Below are 26,986 nucleotides of genomic sequence, written 5' to 3'. Positions count from 1 at the left end.
TGACTAATACACCATCAATAGGAAATCTAAAATAGCTGTAATTTATGAGTATGTTAGCTTAACACAGGAAACTACCCTTGAATCTCAGAGACTGCATTTTTGTAAAGCTCCTTAAAAATACAATAAGACATCTGAATGCTGATGTTGCAACTTTAGCCATTCATTTGGCTCATTTCAGTACAGCACCACTAACTTTGATTAGAATATTGAAATTCCAGGAGTTACTGTAATTTAAAAAACATTTTAAGAAAGGTTGATGGTAACAAAGACATGGATAAAATATATTACCAAGCCGCAGGATATTTCAAGATTACAATTCTTTTCCTTTTTCTTTTATTAGCATGAAAACCTTTTTTCCATTCAAAATCTTTAAATCACATTCATGACACGTTGGTATTCTTGAAATATCCTTCTTTTCTATATACAGTCCAATGAGTATAAATCAAAATCATCAAATAATTTCCTGGACAATAATTTCCTGGATAACTAACCTTGTATATTTTAAGATGTCTTAGAATATGTAAAAATCCTACTTCCCTAAGAAGACCTGCTTCAGCAAAGTCTAGGAAAGTCTTTCGTACCATGAATGATTAAGAAACCATTGGAATGTGAAGGAAGGATTTAAATAATACAATCTCGATAATGCTGGAAAGTTGTCAAATCATTCACAGATCACTTGCATTTGTATTCTTCTTTCTTTGTATATGAGAGCTTCAATCACACTCACAAGACCAAGTTATCAATATTTTTAAAAGTCTCAAGTGAAATTTATATCTAGTGTTTGATGTATATGCTAGACTGATTAATTCGTATCCCAATGCTTTAAAAAAAAGTCAGTTTTTTACCTGTCAAAAATATACTACTACTATCAAGAGAGAAGTTCTAAATCAAATCATAATTACTCTAAATAGAGTCTAATGCCCATGTTCCATCTTCAAAATCCAATCAAATGACTTCATACTAAAGACAACAATTTAAGTAACTATAAACAGTGGAAGATTGTGCTTCCATTAATGCAGCAAACACTGATTAAGTATATATAGGTCTTAGAGCACATCTTGGGCAATAGAGACATGAATATAAACTGCTGTGCCCTGAAGGAGTCTGCATTCTACTAGGCCCAACCATTGAAGGACCAGTTTCAGCTAAAGTGATAAGAATCACAATCCACATATTCAAAAATTGTGTGAGTGCAGAGCTGAACTTGAGAGCGACTCTCTCTTTCTAGGGCAAATCACTATTAAGTGAAATATTAATTTCAAATATCCCACTCTGCCTCATGAGAAAGAGTAGATTTGGGGCAAGTAGAAAAGAATCAAATGTAGAGGGGGATTTCTGTTGTAGGGAACAGTATTTGCCAAGTACATGGACTGCTTTGTAGTGTGTTGAAGGATGGAGCAAATGATGGACACTGGCAGGAGATGAGAACAGAAAACTCTGTCCAACCAAAAATCTTTAAGACAAATCTGTCTTTTTCTTCAATTCATCAACATTTTCTGAGAGCCATCATTCTCCCTTTCAAATGTTTTATGTTGTAACAGACACACACATAAATGAGAACAACTGAATGGCACACTGAAGTATAAGTCCCTCCCAGGACTGAAGGATGCAAAATTTAGCACACTTAAAACTCATTCCCAGAACACCACTGGGAAACTCCAAGTCAGAAAAGAACAGGTCCTGCTTAAAAACTCAGACTTCTCAAAATTAATCTCTCTAGATTCAAATCCTGATTCACTAGCTTCATGAGCTTAGAGAAGTTTCTTAAACTAGCTAAGCATCTGTTTCCACATTTATAAGATGAAGGTGATATTTACTATGTTTTGAGGACTGAATAAAGGCAAAGAGTAAAAAATACATATGTAAGAGCTCACCAAATTATAGCTACTAATATTATCATTATTTGTTACCATAAGGGAAGAAATAATAACAGTATCTATTATACACTGAACTCCTACTTAGATTCAGGAGCTGTTTAATTCTTCATAACATTCCAGTGAGGAAGGCACTAGTATTATTTCTCATTTACAGATGAGGAACCTATATAGCACAGAGAAGTTAAATGATTGCATAAGCCTGCACAGCTAAAAAGTGAAACTCATCTGAAATATGTTAAGATAATTGCCATTCCACAGAGATCGTCTGGCCCATAGAAGCAACTTGTTCTTCTCTTTGACAAACAAAAAACAATACTATATTCTCAGTCTCTCCTAAGAGGCATCATGCCATTTCTGTCTAAAACCTCTTTATGGGCATTTATGTTTTCTGCCTCAGCTATCTGCTGGTGATTGTAGCACTTTCCTGTATTTTTTCCTATACTTAACTTGACTTAAACTACATAGAATATCTCCTTGGGCTGATATTTCCAGATTTAGACAAAAAGTCGATTTTCTCATTAGACTGGTTTCACAAGTCCTCAATCCTTTACTCGATTGTCTTTTAAGTGTCATTATGTCTCTTGGAGTGTGACTGCTGGACTTACACAGGTATTTCAGGATAATCTGGGAAGTTGTGTTGAGTCTGGTTTGCAGTGCCTTTTTGTTTTCAAATGAGAACTACTTGAAGAAGCTTAGATTATGCTGAAAGGAAAGACTAGTATGTTGACATAATGTGTGTTGAATGGTAAAGATACATTTTATGTTGTTCCCCCTACCTACAATGCCCTTCATCTTTCCCTGCTTACCCAAAAATCAGATACCTTTGTATTTTGTAGGTTGAACAGGATTTTCACAGAAAGCAGTGAAAAAAGCATTGGTGAATATTATAGGCAAGTAAATAGCATGAAACAATGCATTCAGAACTGGGTGCCTGCTCATTGGTGTTTTGCAGGCTGTTAATAAGTGTGCTACAGACATGTTCTAGACAAGCTGAAGAAAGGTTAATATAAACAGAGTTAAAGAGTTTTGTTGTATTCATTTTTGTAATACTGTAGGAATTTTCAGAGCCTTCAATATGCTCCTGCACATTGTGAATCTCCAAGGGAGGGAAAGAGTACAATATTTCCCAAACATATTTGACCATGAAGTTTTAGTTAACACTCCGTAGAACTAGTATGTTATCGAACACAGTTTTGTTAACACATTTTAAAAAGTAGAGGTAAAGCAATCATTATTTATGGGGCACAAGGAAACTAGCAAATCAATCGCAGCATCTATCACAAGGAGTCCTGAAATCAGGTGGAGGGTAGGGAGCAAGACCCAGCAAAGGGATTCAGTCCAATGCTGTATGAAATAGGAGTTCATTTTCATGGGGGGTATACTATTGTAAGTATTCAGTCATAAAAATATACTAGCTTAGCTACAGAAAAATACTCACATTCAAGATGTGTTTTTGCTTAGCAAAGTAGAGCTCTTGGCATACCATTATTGTTCTTCATGATGCAAACATAGTAAAGGTAAAACATGTGGCTTTCTGACATCATTCAGTTACTACTTTGCACATATTTCTATAAATAAAATTTACAACCAAAAATTGGTTGTCTGTTCAATGGAAAATTGCATTATGACTTTATTTAGAAAAGCTGAGGTATGAATTAATTTTTTTAAATCACCAAGTGAAAACTAGTTGTTTTCTAAAAATAGGCCAAATAGACATAAATGAAAGAAAATATCACAAATTGTTGTCTTTACTGTTGCTATATAATTTTTTAAGTGTATAGGATAATCTTGTTGCTTAAAGATATGAACATAAATACCAAGTGAAAGCTAAAATAGATTGAAATAGTTGTGCTGCAAAATGATAGGGAGGCAGGTGGTTGGTAGGGCAGGAACAGGGAATTGCTGTTTTTAGCTATGTCTTTTAATACTGATATTTGAATACTTGTGTAAGTTACTTTATCAAAACATTAAATACTTTTCAAAAAGAGGACATACCTTTGCCATTTAATGCTTATTTGCTAAACTACAAAAGTGCAGAAATAAATATCTAACCTGAGGATGATATATCTATGATATATGGCTACACTGTGATATAGGACCTGTTTAAAGTTTGATTACCAATAAAATATCCACCATCTATTTACAAAATAAAAAATCTTTAAAAAATTCAATAAAAGCAGTCTATTGATTTAATCAGGAAAATTTTAAAACTTGAATCACTTTGATGGGGTTTTCTCCCTTTAATTTGAAAATACAATTTTATTTCTTCTTCCCAATAGCATTTATTATCTGTTATTTATCAATTAATCCTTTACCACCAGTCCATAAATTCTTTGATGAAAGGTCTAGAGTTTCTTCAATTCTTATCCCCCCATAGTCATTTCACACTAAAGACGCATGATGAAGGGAGACAGAACGGGCAGAGGGAGAGTGGTTCTAAGAAACACGGGGGGAAATTCTTACCCAGGGTTTTTGTAAACAAAAGTGTTTTAAAACCATCTTGAACTCTGGTAGTAGTGATTTCTGTTCTTTGGGTGTTTTTATTTAATTACACAAGACTAATTTCAGAAGCTTGGGGTTTCAATTTATCTGATAGGGAAAGCTAGAGAATTACCCTTCATAATATTTAATTAAACATTTCTATCAATTACACTGAATAAACATACAGTCACAACTACTGCTGGTTCAGTTGGCGTTTAAAAAGATGGCATATATTAAAACCCCAGTTTGGCTATGCAACACATTAGATTCGGTTAGCAAACACAGCAATTGTTTTTCCTAAGAAAATTGTTCCTTTTAATTAAAGCATTTGCTCTTCTTTTAGCACTTTACAATGTGTGATGCAAAATAAACATAAAATAGTTACTGCAGATTTCTCCTCAGCTTTCTCAGTCTAGATTCAGAATAATTTGATTCCGAATAATTTCTCAAGGGTTTATTTACTTGGAGTGGGAGAACAAAGTACTACTGGCAATTTTGGTGATCAGCAAAGCTACTTTATCAATAAGTTATGGTACTTAGAAAACTCCTATAGAAAACATGATGAGAAAGCTTGATGTGACATCTTACACCTCCTTTTCACTCAATGACAAACAAATGAAACCTCCAGTTATATACTGATATACATGAGATAATGATTTTCAAACACTGAAGATCAGGTAGAAATAAAGAATATGGATCTTGAGCCTAAGACAATTGATCAGAACTGGGTGCTCTTCTTCTTTGCAATATGCAGTTAGGTAAGAAAGGTGAGCTATATTTGAGTTTGTTTTAACTTTTTAAAAACTTACCTCTGATCCTAGTATAAATTTACATATTCTTCCACACAATGCAGTTCCCCGTTCCCCTCCTCCCACCCTCCCCCTCCCTCTCCCTCTGCCTCTCTCTCTCTCTCCATATGGGTAACTTACGCCCTATGAGATGAAAGCGTTCATTTAGTATGTCTGAACCATCAAACAAAAAGTGTGATTCTGTTATATTGTCTCTTCAAGTGAATGTTTGCAGAGATTTTAAAAGCTCTGAATCAACTCCTCTTATAGAACCACTCCCACTGGAAGCTAAGTATAGAATCGTCGGTCTGCGTACACACACCTGTGCAACTGAAATTTTTAAAGAAAAATTCAGTGAAACCATTTCATGGTCTTAAGTGATGTCAAATACAGGTTTCACGTTTTTAATCAGGTGTTTAGAATTCACTGGGTTGCTGTAGCTATAGCTGAAGGAAACAAAAGACCACCCCACCCCCAAAATGTGTTTTGTGTGTGTGTGTGTGTGTGTGTGTGTGAAAGTTAGAAGAGTAGGTCACAAAACTAGAGGCATGGAGTTCATCTTTTTTCATGAGATTTTCTTGCTTCAAACGTGATTCCTATTGGAATCCCCAAGATTAGGAATTAGAACCAGACTATGACCTCTCTACCCCTCCTTTACAGGTGCAAGTGTGTCTGCACCTGCCTTATATCTTTGTTCCTTTCCCTACATTCTTTCTAACTGTCCTCCCTCCCCCTTCTACTCAATGAAAGGAGAGTCTCCCTTTTTGTTCTGAATTAAGTCCTTTTCACTATTCATTTGAAAAGCAAAATTAGAATGTCTAGAGTTTGTTTCACCAAGATAGGAAAAATCTCAGACAAAACTTGAAAACACCCATGAAAATGACTAAGGCAGCAGGTCTCAGTTGACAGACACTTGAAACAAGGATGGGGTGATGTCATATGATCCTTCCAGGGGCACAGGTCCTACAGATGTGGGCACACAAGAATGACTACTTCCTATTATCTATAGACCAGAGCCCCAAATATTATATGTATTCCACAAAGAAATAAGGGGATTTACATATTTTAAGCTCCAGAATGAGAGGAAAACAATAGGAATCACGTTTAAAGCAAGAGAATTAGCTTTAAAGCTAAAACAACTTGGATTCAATATATAACTTAATTATTGAAGCTAAGTAGACCTGGGAAAATAACTTAACCTCCATGTGAAATGGAAATGATATTAACTACTTCGTAGTCCTGGAGAAGTAATGATTAATGCGTATGAAGTTCATACATGACACAGTGCCATTCTTTGGAGTGTGTAAATGAGTTCAGAGAGTGAGAGGTGGGTGATCAAATGTAATTCAAAGAAGAAGGCAGAAGAGTATCTGTTATTCCTTAATCTAGTCAGAGCCTTCTGGATTGTCTTTGCCCCTTTAATTTCCTTCCTCAAAGCATAAAGTGCCAGAATAAAGGGCAATTGCATAGCGGGCAACTTAAAGACTGCATAAAGCATCTGTCTTCAATGCCCGTGCCCAACACACACACCGTTGGCTAACTTGTATTTCTTCTTTCAGTCTAAGCTTAAGTCTTCCAAGAAGCTTTATCTCACAAAACTGGCCCACCTTCCAAAGACTAGGATAAGCCAGCATTCCCTCTCATTGTCCAGGAGCTGTGCCCTGTGTTATAAATCATAACTTGTCACATTATTTTTATCATACAGGGAGATTCTCAGAGCAGGGAGCATTTCTTGTTCACTATTGTATCTTTAGCATTCAATTCAGTGTCTGACCATGAGTGTCCAGAGTTAGCATTTATCATTGGTTTTTAGTAATCCAGCATCCAAATCCCCTTCTAACTTTTGGTGAAACCTCCGATGCATGAGCCCTGCTAGCAGTCAGGGCTGATACAAGCCATGTGGTGCCAGAGACTCTCATTTTCTGACACCTGGAAGTTACAGTTTGAGCATGAGACCTAGCCTTGGCCAACTGGACACCCTGGCCCAGGACTCTGAATCCACAGGAAAGAAAACAAAGCACATGACACAGACATTATCCACAGTGGTATTTGTGCTATCAGGAGTCCAGTATTGGCAATCAGAGTTATCAAAAGACCATGGAAAAACTCTGGCACCTACCTGGCTGTGGTCTGTGTTGCCCTTTTCTTTGTGTCTCCAGTTAAGGTCTTCGATTCTGTGAATTGCACAGTATTCTACAAATAAATTAAATTTTGCTTAGTCAGAAGTTGTTTCTGTTGTTTACAACCAAGACACCTAACTAAAGAAAAAACATGCAATTTTAATAACTGGATGGTCAGACGGGTAGATTGATAAACAAATAACTAAAGTAACAAATGAATGAGTAAAACAAACTAAGAACCAAAGGAAATCAGACTCAGTTTCCATACTATTTGCCATTTTTTCTCTCCCTCATTTCAATTGGCCTCCCAACCTTTTCCTGGATAACAATTAATTTTTAAAATAAATAAATATTCTGGTGTCCTAGAAACCCTTAAAGTTCTTAGATAACTTTTAATAATGACTCCTAAGATACTGGTTTAATTATGATCAATTAGATTGTGAGCTAGTTGAAGTAAAAGCTCTGTTTCTTCTTCTTTAAGATCATTATTTTTTTTGAAACTAAAGAAGAGATAAGAAGAGAATGAGCATTTTTTCATTTATAGACACTTAGCTGAGCTTAGTACTTAAAGCTTGAGCTTCAATAAATAATTCTACTCATGATTCTAAATAGCATTTAGAGATATTCCTGTGGATAGCCCTCAAGTATCTTAAATTCAACAAGTTTTTAAAAATTAATTTACCACTTTAACTGTAAACATGGTTTAAAATGGTCTGTTCTTCATGTCCCACATGAAAACATAGTCCCAAAGATAGATCCCCCATTACTTCAAATTTCTTTAAAGTAAGGAAGAAATGCAGTAAAACAAATCTGTATTATAATAGAAAAAAATTTTTAAACTGTTTCATATAAGTACTAGGTATTTTGAGGCAATTCTGTAAACAATGGAAGGAAGGAATAGAGAGTGGATTTCCATTATACAAAGGAAATGACAAGATGGGGAGTAAGTGAAGAAGTCTCCAGAAGAACCATCCTCAGATCTCATACTCAGAAAAGGTTTGAGCCTATTACAGAAGCTTTTTTTAAAATGGCAGCAAATTAAATTATTTAACACTGTCTCACTGAGATGTGGGAATCTATGAAATCTTCTTTTTAATGAAAGTAGGCTTCTGAGAGCTGTGACCAATAGGGCACAGCAGATATGACTCTAACTTCCAAGATTTTAAAAATGGCTAAAAGATTGTGCTGTTTGTGCTCGTCCAACGGAACACTCACTAATGGAGCCTCGGGCCTCCCTGTAGGTAAGTCCGACTGCTTGGAGAAGCCATTGCTGGGGAAGCTGTGGGCAGGTACTCTGATCAACACACCCAGCTGAGTCCTGCCGTCAGCCATCTGTGTCAAGGTGCTATACACACAACTGAAGCCAGTACTCCTAATCCGTCCTTTCACCAGCAGAATGTCATGAAGTGACCTCCGACAATGTCCCCTTGCTCAAAGGAAAAATCAACTCAAGCTCTGCCCTTATGCATGGCCCTATGTTTAGGGGTAGTTTGGTATGAAACAAGAATTTATAACTGAAGTAAAATTCAAGGTATAATTGGTGGCATGGATTTGGGGCACAGGCAATGGATAAAAGTATGATGGGTCCCCAGCTGGCTGTCAAAGGGCTTGATGTAAAGTGAGAAACAATTTTTTGAAGAATGGAAGAAAAGAAATTCTTGTTATGCAGTAGCAGAAAGTTTGCCACTTGGAATAACACTGAAAATAGGAAGTATACTTAATGAATTCAGTGACCTGGCTTTCTAGATAGTGTTGGAAATAACATCTGACCTGATCGCAGTGCCTATGGTAAAATCGAAGAGAGAAATGAATCAAAGAATAAACTCTTCAGTTTTTGAGTAGAATTTGGAGGAAATGTAAAGGGCCCAGGACATGATTTCCAGTCAACTCAGTGTTACTAAAGATACAGCCTTAGGGAAAAGATCAAATTCAGAGCACTGAAAATAAAACACAGTCTCAAGTAATCCAAGTTTTGGCTGTAAGATCCTTTCTTAAGATGTGAGAAAGATTTAACTCAGCACCTCAAACACCCTTTTACTTATACAGAAAAAACATTAAAAGTATGCGTCATAGACCCTCAACTAGAAAATAGTGCTTCTAAGAATCATAAGAAACCCAAAATGTTATAGAGAATAGACTAAGAAAGTTTATGTAGCTGTGATGTTGACTATATTTTAGGGAAAGTAATACTCAGAGGGCAAAACCAAGAGTGGCAGAGACCAGGACTCAGCCCCATTCATGAAACAGACAATGGACACATAGCTGAATTTCAGAAATGCTCTACTGGTGATTGCCACATACCTTCTATTGCCCCCTTTTTGAATGGGAGTGTGTAGTGTGTGTAGTTTCCACCACCATGTCTTGTCTGTAGTGTGTTGGGAAGGGAAGAAAGGCAAAGTATTATTCTTGCATTCACAATTCCTCAGGACAAGAAGAACTGGCCCCAAGTAACTGAATTCAAAGAGCTTCATCTGCTCCTGGATATGATTTAATATGAGCTCTTCCACCTCAAGCCTAAGGGTGAAGGCAGATTGTTGATATTTCTCTCATCAAGAGGTAGGGCCTCTATACCCTCCCCTTGAACAAAGGTAAGCTAGTGGATGCTTCAACTATTAGAATATACAGAAGTGACACTAAATGACTTCTGAGATTAGCTCATAGAAGGCCATAAAGCTAATGCCTTGTTCAGTGAGAGTCTGACCACTGTGAGGCTGCCATGCTGCAGAAACCAAGTGTAAACACCCTGGTTGACAGCTCCAGCTGAGCCCAGCCTTCCAACCTTTCCCTCCAAGGCTCCAGAATGTCAGTGACGCCATCCTGGATGCACCAGAGTAGTCCTCCACCAAATGAATACTGTAAGATGACCTCCATCTATACCACATAAAAGAATCACACAGCTGAGCCCTACCTGAATTCTCAACTCATAAAGTTAGGAGATACAATAAAATGTTTGCTGTTTTAAGCTGACAGGTTTTGGTGCCTTTGTACATAGCCGCAGATAACTGGAACACTTACTGAAGCTTCTAGAGTTTTTATCAGGCACTTCAGGCCATTTATCAGGAATCCTACTGCTGGGATTACAACTGGAACCTGTTAGAAATGATAAACAAAGTAATATGGGGGCTGCTATTGGTGATACCACTCAAAGAAGACATTAGTCCCACAATAAAAATCCCTCTCTCTTTAAAGGATCACTACCCCACAGATACATCCAGCCAGCCACAGTATCTTCCACAGTCTTCACCAAGCTTTGAACTGGGAAAATAATTTACAGAGAAATCTTCTCCCTGCCCCTATTATTTTTCTTCTACCATTCGCTGAAATATATGTATTGGTACTCAAAAAAAACTAACAGAACTAAGCTTAAATCTAAATTCTGGACAAACATAAATAAAAGCAAACAGAGAATAATCTCTGGGTATATAGAAGAAAAAACTGAAAACAAAGGGAAGAACTTTCTCTGCCCTTATTGGACTAGCTTACTTTGGACAAAGCCTCCTCATTCAATTGTCTTGATCTGCATTTGTCAACCACTGCATTCAAAATGCTAAGAAACTGAAAAGCTGAGCAGAAATGTTTGTAGTAAACTCCTTTATCCATCCATATAAAAAAATCTGATAGATCATAGAACAAAATTGTAAAAATGGAGCAAAAAGCTTCTAGGAAAAATGTAGAATAGTATTTCTGTAATTATGGGATAGGCTTAGGGCACAAAAGCACAAATGATACCAGAGAAAAAAATGACAAGTTGGACTACAACAAAATGTCTGGCTGCAAAAAGACACCAAGTAGGGAAATGAATAAACAAGCCACAGACTTGGAAAAACATTTGCAATACATACATCTGACAAAAAACTTGTATTAAGAACAAGGGACTCCTATAAACTACCAATAAAAATACCCTAAAATTCCCAATTTAAAAAATGGATACAAGACTTAAACAGATATTTAACAAAATATCATTAATTGTCCAAGAAAAACAAGAAAATGTACTCAACATTATTAGTTATAAGGAAAAGCAAATTAAAAATCACTGTAAGATACTACTTCAAATGGATGTAGCCAAATGATGGATGGCTACAAACAAAATGCTGGTATGTGGAGCAACCAGCACTCTCACTCTTGTTGGTAGGAATGTGAATGATACAAGTTTTGCAGGAGTATTGGAAATTTTTGATAATAAAACAGAGATCTCCATTATGACCCGGAACATCTACTCTTTGTTATTTTCTCAAGAGAAATGAAAACATACATCGATACAAAGGCTTGTAGAAGAATGTTTGCAGCAACTTTATTCATGATAGGCAAATACACCCAAATGTCCATGAACAAGACAATGAATAAACAAAGTGTGATTTAGCCATATGATGACATACTACTCAGAAATAAAAAAAGGAATTAAATATTGATATATGTCTAAGCTTTGTTCCATAAATTCCCCTTCTAAAAATTGCAGAGGAAATGAATTAGGAAGATGTGCAAAATTTAACTACAAGATAGCCACAATGCTATAACAGTAAGTCATTGAATCAACTGAAATTTCTCAAATTATAAAATAGGTTAAATTGACTAGTCTATATACACAATGGGAAAATATCAAAAATTAAAACTGGATGTAGTCATATGGAGAACTGGTCACAATATATGAATTGAACAAACAAGCTTACAGTATAATATGAATTTTATAACATATTATAGACAATACACAAATGTCCAGCCATAAAGTTATAATAACATTTGTGTATCTGTACATATGTGTAGACTTGTGTATAATGCATGTTTTTGTCAAGCATGTGCATAAGTGTGTGTATACCTGTGGAGAGACTACGTGTTGGAATAAGAAAAAGATTATGCGAGATAACGTTCCGGAGTTTCTTTCTTCAATGACATTGCTGAATCTTATTTTGTTTTTAACAGATATTTATTGCTGGTATAATAAAAACTACCCAAGATCCAATAAAAATCCAGTGTTCAAATCAAATAAAATATGCTTAATTATGTTTTATATAACCTATTCATTAAAATGAATTTTCTTCAGTTGTTTTTTGTAAAGCGTATGTGCAACTGTCATTTCTCCTGAATCTGATGTGAAACCAGACCATATTGCTACTGACAAATGCCCAGAATAAGAGAAAAGCTGTGGATTTGCTTTTCATTGGTTTGTGAAACTATGCAACTAAACAAGAGCTCTGCAATACCATGCCCCAGACCTCCACGCCATCTCCCAGACAGATAGAACCCCTCAGGTCTAGCATGTAGAAAGTACCATTTCCATTGCCTGAACTCTCCTTATAACACATTTTTAAATCACTCTTCCCCTGAATCAGAGTAAGCAAACTTTTCTTGTAAAATCAAAATACTAAATATTTTTGGCTTTGAAAAAAGTCACAACCACAGCTGTAACATCTGCTGTTACTGTGTGAAACTACTCACTAACAATAGATAAATAAATAGTCTGGGCTATGTTACAGTAACACTTTACTCACACAAACAGGCAGTGGGCCAACTTGGTATACACTTGCTGACCTCTGCCCTATGTAATATAAATAATCATAATAATGATATAAAGAATAATGAATGTCTGGAATGAATAGAATAGAAATGACATAGGCAAGGTAAGAAAAGGATTAATCCATTAAACAGCTCTTATACATTGAATACTCATTTTGTAAATGTGAAATATTTTACCAAAATGTTAGTAATGTGGTTTTTCTTCATATATTAATATGCACCCTTTGGCAAATATTTTTAAAATACTTATCTTTGGAAAGATTGATACCAATTTGCTAATGGCAATTATCTCTGAATATTAAACAGATGAATTGTGTGACCACATCATTGGGAAAACTTGAGGAATAAAAAGCAAAGCTAAAATAACTAAAGTACATACTTTTTGAAGTATGTATTTACTGAACAATAATTTTGCTTCATTACACTGTCACACTTATAAGATAGTTCTACTCAAAACTTATTACCAAAAATGAATAAAATTTCTAAAAATAAAACATTCACTGTTCATTTAAGAAAATTTGTCTCTATTAACTGAATATTTTTAAATAGTAATAGAATAATCACTTACTGTATATGTCTCTCATATCACATCACAGCTCTCATTCTGAAGTATGTATTTTCCAATATAATGTTATTACTTTATTAATAAAATTGGAATCTTTTTCAAATTTGCATTTTACAGTTAATAAATTTTAAATTGGTACTTTCAGTTGGTCCCTCTTTATAAAGTTAACAGCGAAATTATTCTCTATTTAGGTTTCAAGGTAAGCAGAACAAACTGCGAAGTTGAGAATATCTTCATTTCTAATGCTTTCATGTGGAATTTTGTAAATATTTCAGCTTAATATATTTATAAGTACTAACTTTTTACCTCCATTATGAGAATCTTTCTTTACAACCATTTTTACAAAATGAAAATCTTCAAATAGGTATTCTCTAGTTTATATGTTCTTTACATCTTTCCTCAAGTATTAATATTGAAAACTCATGGAATTACTCAAACTCAATCCTTGCCGGTACAGAATATAAATTTATTCAGTGAAAAATAGGAACTCCATCAAAAAAATTTTACTCACACTTTGAAATATTCCAAATTTCAATGACAGAATTTAAAATTTAAATCTTGCACACCATTTGAGGAATTTAATTTGTTCTGATCTTCCCTTGCCTTTACAGGATGCATTACCACAGTTTCCTGTTGATAGTTTTGTTTTGAACAATTGCAATTTGCGGAAAAGCATTAAAACTGGTATTTCTTGGTGCTCCATTCATAAATAAATAAGTATTTCCAACTGATTTTGAACAAAAGGTAACAAAAATTTTAGATGACTCTTATCCATTAAAGCTCAGTATCATGGTAGAGCACTTAGGTTTATTTCCAATTTTCAGAACCTGAAACATTTCTAATATCTGGCTGATGTGCCTAGGAAGCAAATCTGCCACCTGAAATTCTTTTTTTTCCTTATTCAGAGGAGTGTCTCATATAAAAATGTTGTAGTTCAATTACTCTAAATTGTATATTTAAACTGTATAAATTTGACAACTGTTGTTATTGTTGTCATTGATAGTACAGGAACAATGATAAATTATGCACTCAATGTTATGAATACCAAGCACACTGTTCCAAATTTTCTTAATTTTATAACAATATTGTTTTCCTGTGATGCTGTGCTCCACCACTTTTAGTAATACAGCAAAACCAAGCAATTTCATTTTGAATGGTGAATCCTTTAATTGAATTTTATAAAAGAATCCATCATAATACCAGATATTTCACACTTGATGGAATGAATGTCCAAAGCCCTTAATTCGATTCCATAAATTGGATTGGAAAAAACAGATTATTGGAATTAACTAATTTTCTGTTTGAAGGATCTGACCATTCTGATATAAACCTGCCATCATTTAATGATTACAGATATTCTTCTACTAATACAGCCAAAATATTCATAGCTACAGCTTAAATTTTCATACATGCACAAGAATAGCTGGAGTCAGAATTAAATAAATGCTATTTCAAACAGTCATTTTGTCCAAGTTATAAATGATATTTCATAGAGTGATATGTAAACATCCCATCTGTAGCTGCATATTAAATCACAGCATTCAGGCACATTCTTCTTAATGTAATTTTTAACTTTTGAAGTATATTCTGATGCTTCCTCAGCATATTTGTCTTCTGTACCAATGTGGTCATTGATATCGCTGTACTCCCCATGGCAGGGAGTAATTGTCAACAAATAATTCTGCATAAATGTTAAAGCTAAATGTTCTTCATCAGCTTTTCTTGTACTTAATTTTTTTAAGTATGTACTTTCAGTTTTTAAGCTTACTGCACCCAAAGGATTTATTACAAAATTAAATGTATCATCAAACAATTAAATACATATTTGTGTATTCATCCATACAACAAATAGCAGTATCATTACGGAAAGAATATTCAGAACACTCTCAATATTCTCATCCTCTCTTTCCTGCACATATTTCACATACACTTAACTAACAATTGTCTGTGTTACCCACTGATTCCTCCAACTAATGATCTGGCAACTTCATGAATCTCACTGGTCACAGCACAACTGTCAGGCACATCAGCTAGGGAGAACATGAACATTTCTCCAGCCAATGCCAAATAATGAGTTAACAGTCCTTACCTATTCTTAGGAGGTTGTGGCTACCAGATAAATGAAAAGGATACAAAACATAAACAAATCATAACTGGATATTTTGTCTTCTTTTACTTTGTTTTCCAGATTTAATCATATAATAGAGTAAAACCTCTGATCATTCATGGCAGAAGTTTGAAGGTCTAAGTGGAGGTCTACAAACCATTGATAGGTGCATTTTCCCAACAAAAGATGGAAATCAGAATTAAGGAAATAATAGCACATGTTGTAGCATTGAAACATGAAATACATAAGGATAAATTAAACAGGATAGATGTAAGAGCTGTACATCAAATCTCCAAAAAAAGATCTAAGTAAAGACATAAAAAAATCATGACCATGGTTCAGAAAATTCATTATTGGAAAGATGTCAGTGCTTCTAAAGTTGACCTATGCATTCACTACAATCTCAATCAAAATATCAGCATACTCTTTGTAGAAATTTTGAAGCTGATTCTAAAATTAATATGGGAAAACAAATCAAACTTATAAAACCCAAACAATTTTGAAATGAAAAACAGCGTTAGACAACTTATAAGACTGGATTTGAAAACATCCTAGAAAGCAATAATAACTAAGAAGTTGCTTCGGTGAGTGGGGTGCTGGACAGACACAAGAAGCAAGAAATAGAAAAGAGGAGATAAAATACACATATATAAATGCATTCATGTGACATACTAAAAAAGGCAAAATGATTGGGTTAGAAAACAGACCAGGGTTTTCCAGAAGCCAGGGGTAAGAGTAGAAGCTTGACTGCAAAGAGGCAGTAGAGAACAATTCTGTGGTGATGGAAATGCTGTATCTCAATGTGGTAGTAGTCAGGCAACTGTTTAGGTTCTCAAAATTGGGACTGAACACTTTTAAAAGATGGAGTTTACTGGATATAAATTTTACCTCAATGAACCTTACACTCTTAAAAGAAAAAAAAATAAACAGAAACCTTAATTGAAATCTCAATCCTTGAAAATATTTCTTCCCTTCATTACTTTCAGCCTGGCATGTCACTCCAACATTTAAAAGGGCCATTCTCTTTGACATGCATCTGACCTTGTGCTTAATGACCTTGATTAAACTCACTGATGTTCTTATCTATTCCCACTGGAGAGGGCTCCTTGGAGGTTTTCTTCCCCCAAAACTTTATTCCCATGCTTAAAGTCATATCTCACATATAAAGATAATTAAAAGATTGGAGAGGGTAAAGAAAGAGAAAAAGGGGAAAGACACTCTTTTCACTACTATTTTCTTTTCCAAAAACCCTTTGAGGGAAAAAATATTTTCTTTTATCATTCTATAGATACCAAAACTATTCTTAGTTTTATAATGTCTTGGCTTTGCATGTTTGAATGAACGTGGGATTTTGTTTTTATTCAGGTATGGTGAGGTGACAGATCAGGAGATGATTTCCATTTAAAAGATAGCATGTTATTCCCAGTTCCCCAGAGTAAGGGGCATGCCATGCCGTGCAGGGCCATGCAGAGAAGCACCAGCGACAGTCAGGAGGCAAAAGGAGTAAGGGAAATGGGGCAAAAGCCTTTCCTCCGGTTTTCATGAAAGGAAATGGGGGAGTCAGAGTAAACAGCCGAGCAGGTTTAGGATGGGAAAGTTTAAATAATTTCTGAGGGCTCTGGGCTATAGAGGTAGCCTCTAGTTTTCCAGTACCTGGCTTTGAGGTGATTTAGACAAAGGGATTATGTTCCAGATTTCAGAAGCCTGATAAAAGGAGGCAGAAGGCGATATAAACTCGGGATTGGATGGTGTACATATCAAAGGCATGCTCACACCAAGCATTTGCTCTCTCTAGGAATGGGGCGTTCTCTTTCTTCCTCAGATTCCCTTAACACCCCTACCAGTAAGGTCCCATATACCATACCCTAGGAATACAGAAATTAAGAAAATATAGAAAATTAAATTTGCATAATTTGCATAGTATCTTTCCTGTATACATTACAATTTATCCTATAATCATAAAATAAAACTGGGTGTGCACTGCTGATTTTTTCACTATTTTTAATCTATAAAACCAGTCTAACATCTTGCTAAATATGAAGTGAAAAATTGCTTAGATGATGTGCTAAGGCATATATTCTATATTCTGCAATAAGCACTATGTAAACATTGAGAGGGAGATTTGTGTATGGAAAGATGGAATACACAGTCAACTTCTTTAACTTTTATTTCCTTATTGTGAATCAACAAAAGCCTTGTTTTTAATGCCTCCTGGGATAAGTAATCGAAAACGCAACAAATGCAAACTGCTGAGTTATCTTCACCCTTGTTCTTTTATTTAATATCATGTCCATGTTATTTCATCTAATGAAAGATACAAGAGCTGAGAAAACACAACCAGGTGTCTGTGCATATAAAGACATAGGGAAAATCAATTATAATACAATAGAAAGCATCATATTTTCTTACATACATTTTGTTTAAAGTATTAGGGAAAGGTCACACTATTTTAGACTGCAAAATATATTTAATATAAACTACACTTAATAAGAGAGCAAAATGTTTATCACTGCTCTTAGATCACTATCAGGTTTTCATTTCTGACATCTTTCCTACAAGTCTACTTTTGGCATTAGTCAGGGTTTAAGTTGGGAACAATAATTAAATATAAGACCATCCAATACGTTCATCATAAGATTCTCAACTGCTGGATAAATGCACAAAATAACATATTCATTTAGGAAACTGTGTTTCGTGCTTCAAATGGTTCTCTCAATTGCCCTCTCATTTCCAAAAATATAAATATTGGCTACCTCGAAAATGAGTTTTGAAACATAATCTATAGTAACAATAGTAATATTATACAGCTAATACTTAAGATCTAACTATGTATTTATGAAGTGTCTGACATACATTATTTCATTTATTCTTCCAAACACAACATAAGGGATGTATATATGCAATTCATTAGCAGATGGAGAAACAAGGAGAGATTAAGGAATTTACATAGTAACTCAGCTGGTAAATAGTAAACCCGGAATTTAAATGCAGGGTTGACTACTGAACTTATATTTTTAATCACTCACTCCACTGTGTTCAATCACAAGTATAAGCTGCTTGGTTGTAGCATTTTCTCCTAGAAACCATATGTTATATTGTTTAGAGTCTTTTGAATACTCACAAAAGCATACTTCATCCATATAAAAGCATGAATACTGTTATACAGAATCTGACCATAATGCTTAAAGTTGCTTCTGTGAGACAATGCATTCTAAGATTTTTACTCTTGGCAAAGCAAGAATAGGTTTTTTTATTTATGTAACTGAACAACAGAACCTCTCCCCTTTTTCCCCTGTTCCCTATTAAATCTGAATACAGCTGATAATGTGGGATTTTGTGATATAAAAAAATGAAATAAGAATCAATTTCACCATTCAGGGAACAGAGGTAGATAATGCTAGAAAGACTAAAATAACTCTAATGGGTATAGTAGACAATGAGAATATGTTCCAAGTCTGTTTTTGAGAATACATTCCTATCACACATTATGTACCTATAGTGCCTAAGCCCTTGCTACGTATTTTAAAGATGTTACCTCTAATCCTCACAGCAGCCTTGTGAGGTAGACATACATATTCTTCTTTAATACTTGAGGGTCAGTAGAAACTGAAAGTGCTTCATATGGTTCTAAAATTAGAACCAGCCTCTGTATTCTGGCATGTCCAGATGCAAAGTCTTCCCTATGGTGTGGTCACTGGTAATAAAAGATCTCTGAGTGGAGGAATATACTGTTAGCCTGAAGGTCAAGGCTGTTCCAGAGTCATATTTTATTTGGTGCACCAAGTGTTTTAAGAAATCTTTAACTTAAGTTCTTTTCCTCACCAATTTGTTCCCCCGCACATCATCTCTCAGGTTCCATCTCTCAGGTTCCAACACAGTTACATCAATGTCATGGCTCCTGAAAGAATTTAAGGAGCCAGGTAGGAGAGGATGATGAGGATACCAAGATATTGTACAGAGCACACCATTAATGTTCTACATGTATTATCCCACATTTAATTATAATAACCACTCAAAATGTTGAAAATGGTTATTCCCATTTTACAGGTAAGGAAATTTATTAATTTGCCTAAGGCTATACAACTGTGTCATGGTAGATCTGGGATTTGAATCCAAATCAGTATTACTGAAATTGTGTGCTCAAACTACCAGTTGCATCACTTCCTCTAAAAAACTACGTTGTAAATGTTTCTATTAAAAACAACTCCCAAACAATAATTAAAAGCATCAAAATATACTTCAGAATATACTTTAAGAACTAGCAAAGGCAGCTGATTGACTTGATCATCAATGGACTTTTACCCTTCCTTTAAAAAAGAGTCAGCCAAAATTGCTATTTGACTGAATTGCAAATACCTTCTATTGAGAATATCTTCATCCTAGGAGGTTGACTTAATTGTCCAGGGGATTTGAGGTTAAATAGTGTGTCCTTTGATTTCACTCTTGAATCAATGGCTCTCACATCCTTCTGTCACCACGAAAACTACAGTTTCTCATCTCTAGACAGCAGAAGAGCAAGTGTGCTAGAAGGGAGGCTCACTGATATTTTAAAGAGAACTGCTACCTGCACAGAGAATTGATGGCAGCGTCAAGAGAACGTGCTCTCCCATCCACTCAGAAGGGTGATTTAAAGAGGATTTTTCAAGGCATGGATAGACACCATTACTCACATCAATTCCCATTGCTTTCTCTCTATATAACTCTTTCCCAATTCTAGTCCATAGCTACTCTGCCCTGTTTAATCAACAGCAAACATTTGAAAAGTAGTCGGTAGCATCCCCAAATGAATTCCTTATAATAAAACTGAATGACATGGTGATGATGATAAATATATCTGCAGTGTAACAGATTTGTTTCAAGCTATATGATCTGTCTGAGAGCAAAGAAACTTCCCAACAAACTATGCCAACTTCAGATTTGAAATGATCTATTTTGATCATGGTTTTGCTTCAGTTTTTCACCCATGAATTTTTTTCTATGGAAGTTTTTATAGACAATGTTTTCTGAAATTGAGGTCAATTCCCTCTTTTGAAAGCAGATATATATATATATATATATATATATATATATATATATATAAGTACAAGGACGTGAGTTTCAATAGGACAAAAATTTCATAAACTAGAATGCATTTTTGATTAATGATGTTTTTCTAACTTTTCCCCATGTGACAATTGTGATAGAATAATTTACCCCCAAAGATGTCCACATTCTAATCCCTAAGACCTGGGAAAATGTTATGTTACATGGATAAGGTATTAAGGATGCAGATGGAATTAAGATTGCCAACCAATCAGGTGACCTTGAAATGGACAGATTATCTGAATGTGCTCAATGTAACGCCAAGGATCCTTATAAGTGAAAGAGAGAGACAGGAAATTGAGTGTCAGTGGGATGTGATATGAGAAAGAAATGGGCCCTGAACCAGGAGGGTGGGCAGACTATAGAAATGGGAAAAGACAAGAAAACAGGTTCTCCCCTTGAACTGCCAACACCTTAGTTTCACCAAGTGCAATCCTTTCAAAATTTCTGACTTTCAGAAGCATAAAATAATATTTGTGACTCTTTTAAGCCATTAACTTTGTGGCAATTTGTTAGAATAGCAAAAGATAACTTAATACAGATGTTGGTACCTAGAGGTGGGATGATGCTATTATAACATCTAAAACTGTAAAAGTGGTTTTGTAATTGGGAAATGCAAACGGGATGGAACAAACTTGCAAAGCATGACAGAAAAAAACCAGGACTGCCTCAAACTTAGTGTTAATAGAAACATGGATGATTATGAGTCTGCAAGTGAGGAATCAGAAGGAAATGAAGATAATGGTAGAGAACACAAACTTTATATCTCAGAGAATACCTAAATATGAAAAGGTAGGAGGGGTGGAAAGATGGAGGCATGAAAAGTAAGGCAGAAACTTCCTCTCAAAACCACATATAACACAAAATACAGCAAATACAACTAATCCTGAAAGAGTGACCCAAAGACTACAACAGACTGCCTACATCTGGGGAAAGAAGAAGACCTTACAGAAAAGGGTAAAGTAGCAAAGTGGCGATCTGGTGAGAAACACACCTCCCCAGTTAATAGGCAGGAGGAAGAAAAACCGAATGGAGTGGGAGTAGAAGCCCAGGACAGCTAACCACCCAGCCCTGGAGATGTGTTCCAGGAACATGAACCCACATTACATGGTGCTCTGGAGATTAGTGGGGTTGGAAAGCAAAGACAGGCAGAATACTCAGAGAGACTGAGATTCCAGCCACTTGTGGAGAACAGGTACCCACAACCCGCTGCTCGGGACAAAAGAAAGGCAGGTGCTTTGAAAGATTTCCCAATAGTGAGTGGGGTACTAAAGGGGAAAGGATTACACAGAGCTTGCTGCTCAGGAGAAAGAACAGTTGGACAAAATCGTCCTGGCACACTCAGCCCAGCAGGTTGGGAACTTTCAGGAGCTTCAGATGCTCCATCCCCCTGGCTCTCAATGCAGTGTCAGGGCTCCCCACTGCAATACACAACCTGCGACCCCTTCCTCCCTGCAGGCACTGGTCAGCCCACCTGCTGCCCCTGCCATCACACCAGGGCAGCCAGAGGGTGGCCCCACCTATGGCAGCTACAGAGGCATAATACAGTGAGTGCTTGGCCCACTGGCCCTGGCAGTGGAGGAAGGCACTGCATCTGGGAAGCAGGAAAGTGCTCTTCCCTCCCAGCAGGTTCAGTGCCATGCCTGCCACCCCTGCCATTGCTCCAGGTGCTGGGCAGCTCCAGAGAGTAGAGTTTCTGGGCACTAGAGGGCAGCACCTACACAAAGTAATTATTCCACAGGAATCAGAGAAATATGAAATGGCAAAGAGTTACACAATGGAAAATAATAAAAAAAACAAGACCCATCTATATGCTGTCTATAAGAGACTTACTTCAAACCCAAAGACATACACAGACTAAAAGTGAAGGGATGGAAAAAATATTTCATGCAAATAATAGGGAGAAAAAAGCAGCAGTTGCAGGACTTGTATCAGGCAAAATAGAATTCAATGCAAAGAAACTAACAAGAGACAAACAAGGACATTACATAATGATAAAGGGATCAGTCCAACAAGAGGATATAACCATTATAACTATCTATGCACCCAACTTTGTAAAACAAATACTAACAGAACTAAAGGAAGAAATAGACAGCAATACAATCATATTAGGAGATTTAAACACCCCACTTATATTAATGGACAGATCATCCAGGCAGAGTACAAATAAGGAAACAGAGGCACTGAATAACACATTAGATCAGATGGACTTAATAGGTACATACAAAACATTCCACCTAAGAACAGCAGGATACACATTTTTCTCAAGTGTACATGGAACATTCTCCAGAATAGATCACATACTAAGCTACAAAATGATCTTCAATCAATTCAAAAAGATTTAAATTGTATCAAGCATCTTTTCATATCACAATAGTATGAAACTAGAAAAGAAATACACAAAGAAATAAACAAAAAACCCACACACAGAGGCTAAACAACATGCTTCCAAATAATCAATAGATCAATGAACAAAGAAATCACGCAATACATGGAGACAAATGAAAACAAAAATATAGCAGTTCAAAATATATAGGATGCCACAAAAGTGGTTCTAAGAGGGAAGTATGTAGCAATACAGGCCTACCTTAAGAAAAAAAGAACAATCCCAAATAAATAGTCTAAACCGACAATTAAAGAATCTAGAAGAACAAGTGAAACCCAAGGTTAGTACAAAAAGGGACATAATAAAGATCAGAGCAGAAATAAAAAACAATAGAGAAGAATAAAGCAATAAAAAAATCAATTAAACCAAGAGCTGATTCTTTGAGAAATAAAATAGACAAACAAAAATAGATAAACCCTCAGACTTTGAAAAAAAAAATGAGAGAGCAAATAAAGAAACTCAGATATGAAAATGAAATAGTTACAACTTTTCAGAAATACAAATAATTATTAGAGAATGCAATGAAAAATTATATGCCAATAAATTGAACAACCTAGAGGAAATGGAAAGATTCTTAGACAAGTGTAACCTTCCAAGACTAACCCACGAAGAAACAGACTGAACAGACCAATTACCTGTAATGAAATTGAACTGGTAGTCAAAAAACTCCCAACAAACAAAAGTCCAGGGACAGATGGTTTCACAGATTAATTCTACCACACAAGAAGAGTTAATAGCCATCCTTCTTAAAGTATTCCATAAAGTAGAAGAGGGAACACTTCCAAACTCCTTCTATAAAGCCAGTTTTACTCGAATACCAAGCCAGATAAAGACACTACAATAAAAGAAAACTATAGACCAATACCCCTGATGAACACAATTGCAAAAATGCTTGACAAAATATTAGCAAACTGAATTAAAAAATACATCAAAAGGATCATCATTCACAACCAAGTGGGATTTATTCCAGGGATGCAAGGATGGTAGAATATTCATAAATCAATCAATATCATATACCACATTAACAAAAAGAAGGATAAAAACCACATGATCATCTCAATAGATGCTAAAGAAGCACCTGACAAAATTCAACATCCATTCATGATAAAAACTCTCAACAAAAAAGGTACAGAAGGAATATACCTCAACTTAGTAAAGATCATATACAACAAACACATGGCTAACATCATGCTCAATGGTGAAAAGCTGAAAGCTTTTCCTCTAAGATCAGGAACAAGAACAAGTTGTCCACTCTTACCATTCTATTCATCATAGTACTAGACATCCTAGCCATAACATTCAGACAAGATTAAAAGATAAAAGGCATCCAAACTGGTAAGGAAGAAGTTAAACTGTCACTATTTGCAGATGACATGATGCACAATGAATTATTCAGCCATAAAAAAAGAAAGAAATCATGCCATTTGCAGCAACATGGATGGACCTACAGGGTATTATGCTAAGTGAAATAATTCAGATGGAGAAAGACACTTATGATTTCACTTATTTGTGGAATCTAAAAACAAAACAAACATAATGAACAAAATAGCAGTAGACTCAGAGTCACAGAGAAGTGACTGGTGGTTACTGGGGAGAGGGTTTAGGATTGAAGGAGATAAAGGGGCACAAAAATCTCAATCAAAATATAATCATGGTCATGGGGATAAAGGTGGTACATGGCATATATAGTCAATAGTTCTGTAATATCTTTCTGTTAGCAGATAGTAACTGCACTAGTTGGGGTGAGGATTTAATAATGTGTGTAACTATTGAAACAATGTGTTGTATACTTGAAGCCAATGTAATATTGTGCATCAACAATATATCAGTAAAAAATTAAATTTAATTAAAAAATAGGTATATTGATTTCAATTCTGACCTAACAATTTCACTCCAAAGTATAAATCCAAATACAATATTGCAGTGTGTCATAGCTCTAACTTGGAAGTAACCAGAATGTTAACCAAAAATGGAATAAATAGACATGTCATTTGTTATGTTCATACAATGCAATACTACACAGCAATAAAAATGAGTAAACTATAGCTGAACACAACTTAGATATTGAACATATGCACACAAACATATTACCAAGCTAAAGAATCCTGACACAAAAGAATACATGGTATGTAACTGTCCATATAAAGTTGAAAAACAGAAAAAAAACTATCCTATTGAGTTTAAGAATGCATGCTTAGGTGTAAATTTAAAAGGGAAAGCAGGGCAGTAATTCCCATAAAAGTCACGATGGTGGTGACCATTGAGAGACACTGGGAGGGACAGGAAAGAGGGTTCAGTCATGATGGTGATGATCAAGGCTTTGACCTGGGGAGTGGTCACACAGGTACTCATCTTTGTTTTGTGTACTTTTCTGCATGTGGATTATATTATACTACTACAGTATGGCAAAAAGGAAGTGAAAATTATGAAAACCACTTTGGTACTAAGGTCCTCAAAATTATTCCAATCATACCTTATCTAAGACAATATGGTTATGAGCTCAACTCATGACTTTTACCTCATGGATATAAATCATTGCCTTTGAGCATTGCAATCCATTTGAAATTACTTTGCAGAAATGTGCATGCATGTCTCTTTGTCTCCTTTTAAAATCTTTAATTCAGAGAGAATTCCAGACTGGAAAACAACAGCACAGAATAACAGCAGTCTAAAACAGATCACTGTGTCCATTGTCTCTGTGATACTGGACCTGGCCACTGCAGTGATGGACCCCTACCTAAATTGGAAGGGAAAGAATATATTTTTTGAGCAATAGCTAATCCACATAGAATGTGCATGAATAATTATAGACTAATAGGATCATACTTAATTGTCCTAAAAGTTACTGAAACTGATTCTTAGACATTTGAACAAATGAATATTATATGATCTTTATTATTTCTAGTAGAAGTTTCAGGTGCCCAAAAAATAAAGCCAAAAACCTAACCCTTTGATGAGTCCTTTAGACATATTTCCTTGGTACAAAGAATACAGTATCAGTATTCCATGTGTAAATAAGTTCAATTAACAACAAGTTATAATTGCACAGGGAGATGAAAATTAGTTTAAACAAGTCAATTAAATCATAAACATTTCAGAAATAAGAGGATGTGTTTGTAATCCAATTAGTGAGTTAATATACTAATACATTTACTGATTTGAATGGTATCTAAATTGTATAATAGGGCACCAGAAGAAAAAAACAGTATATCTTAATTGTCATAAAGGGAGCTTTGGATGCAGTATGACTACATAAGTTTGGAGAAAATTATCCATGTTAATGAGATCAAAATGTTTCTATCTAGAATAATAAATAAGGTTACTTGATGGTTTGGCTAATAAAAATGCATCCAAGGGACAGGGGAAATGACTGAACATAGTATTGTCTGCCAGCTGCTAATTACACTAAGTTCCTGATGGGAGAGAATGGGATATTTTATACTATGACCAAAAAATCACTTGCATAGTTTAAACACTCAAATAATCATGGGAATAAAATATTCCAGAGATAATTCTTTATTGCTACCTCAATTACCACAAATTAAGCTGATATTAATATACTTTACTGCTGCTCAGCCTTAAGTGAAATCCATTGCACTTCACAGATAACTCAAGGGAATGAGCTGATCTCCTATTTCTATGTAAATTACTTGTAATTTATGGAGCACAGAGAGACCTGTGAGCAGCCTAGTCAAGGTCACCTAAGGATGTTGAATCGCATTGTTTTCGATCACCATCTGTGATCTGGGCTGAGGCTGTTATTCCCCCAACTACCACAGGAGGAAGGGACCTCCTCCCCAGCACAGGAGTCAGACCAAATCATCAAGGCCAAGGACAAGAGCATGAGCTCTACATAAAGTGTGCATTTTAATGAGTATGTGGCATTCTGATGAAAATGTTGAAATAAATAAATAATGAGTTTCAGTACTAACTGTAACATTTTAAATCAATTGGTATATCTGCAAAGAATTTTGACAACCCATCCCAGTCTGAATTCCGACTTACTTCTGCAGATATGGCTTGTTCCTTAGGCCTTCTACTCTAGTGCTGTAGAAACCTGTGGCATCCT

At 35.3% G+C, this 26,986-nt stretch overlaps 1 protein-coding gene across 1 annotated transcript in view; it reads right to left on the bottom strand.

Moving 5' to 3' along the window:
• The window catches only part of LOC140843441 (uncharacterized), a 220,843-nt gene that overhangs the window by 48,004 nt on the left and 145,853 nt on the right, over nt 1-26,986 (bottom strand). Inside the window, exons 4-5 of the mRNA XM_073213066.1 lie at nt 10,282-10,356; nt 7,266-7,339 (exon numbers count right to left, since the gene is read on the bottom strand). Of these exons, the coding sequence (XP_073069167.1) occupies nt 7,266-7,339; nt 10,282-10,356 (149 nt within the window). The remainder of the gene's footprint in view (nt 1-7,265; nt 7,340-10,281; nt 10,357-26,986) is intronic.

Source organism: Manis javanica, chromosome 1, assembly GCF_040802235.1.
Source record: "Manis javanica isolate MJ-LG chromosome 1, MJ_LKY, whole genome shotgun sequence".
In the NCBI taxonomy this organism is placed as follows: Eukaryota; Metazoa; Chordata; class Mammalia; order Pholidota; family Manidae; genus Manis; species Manis javanica.
The sequence above is the reverse complement of the archived record's forward strand: the minus strand, read 5'-3'. Positions and strand labels throughout refer to the sequence as shown.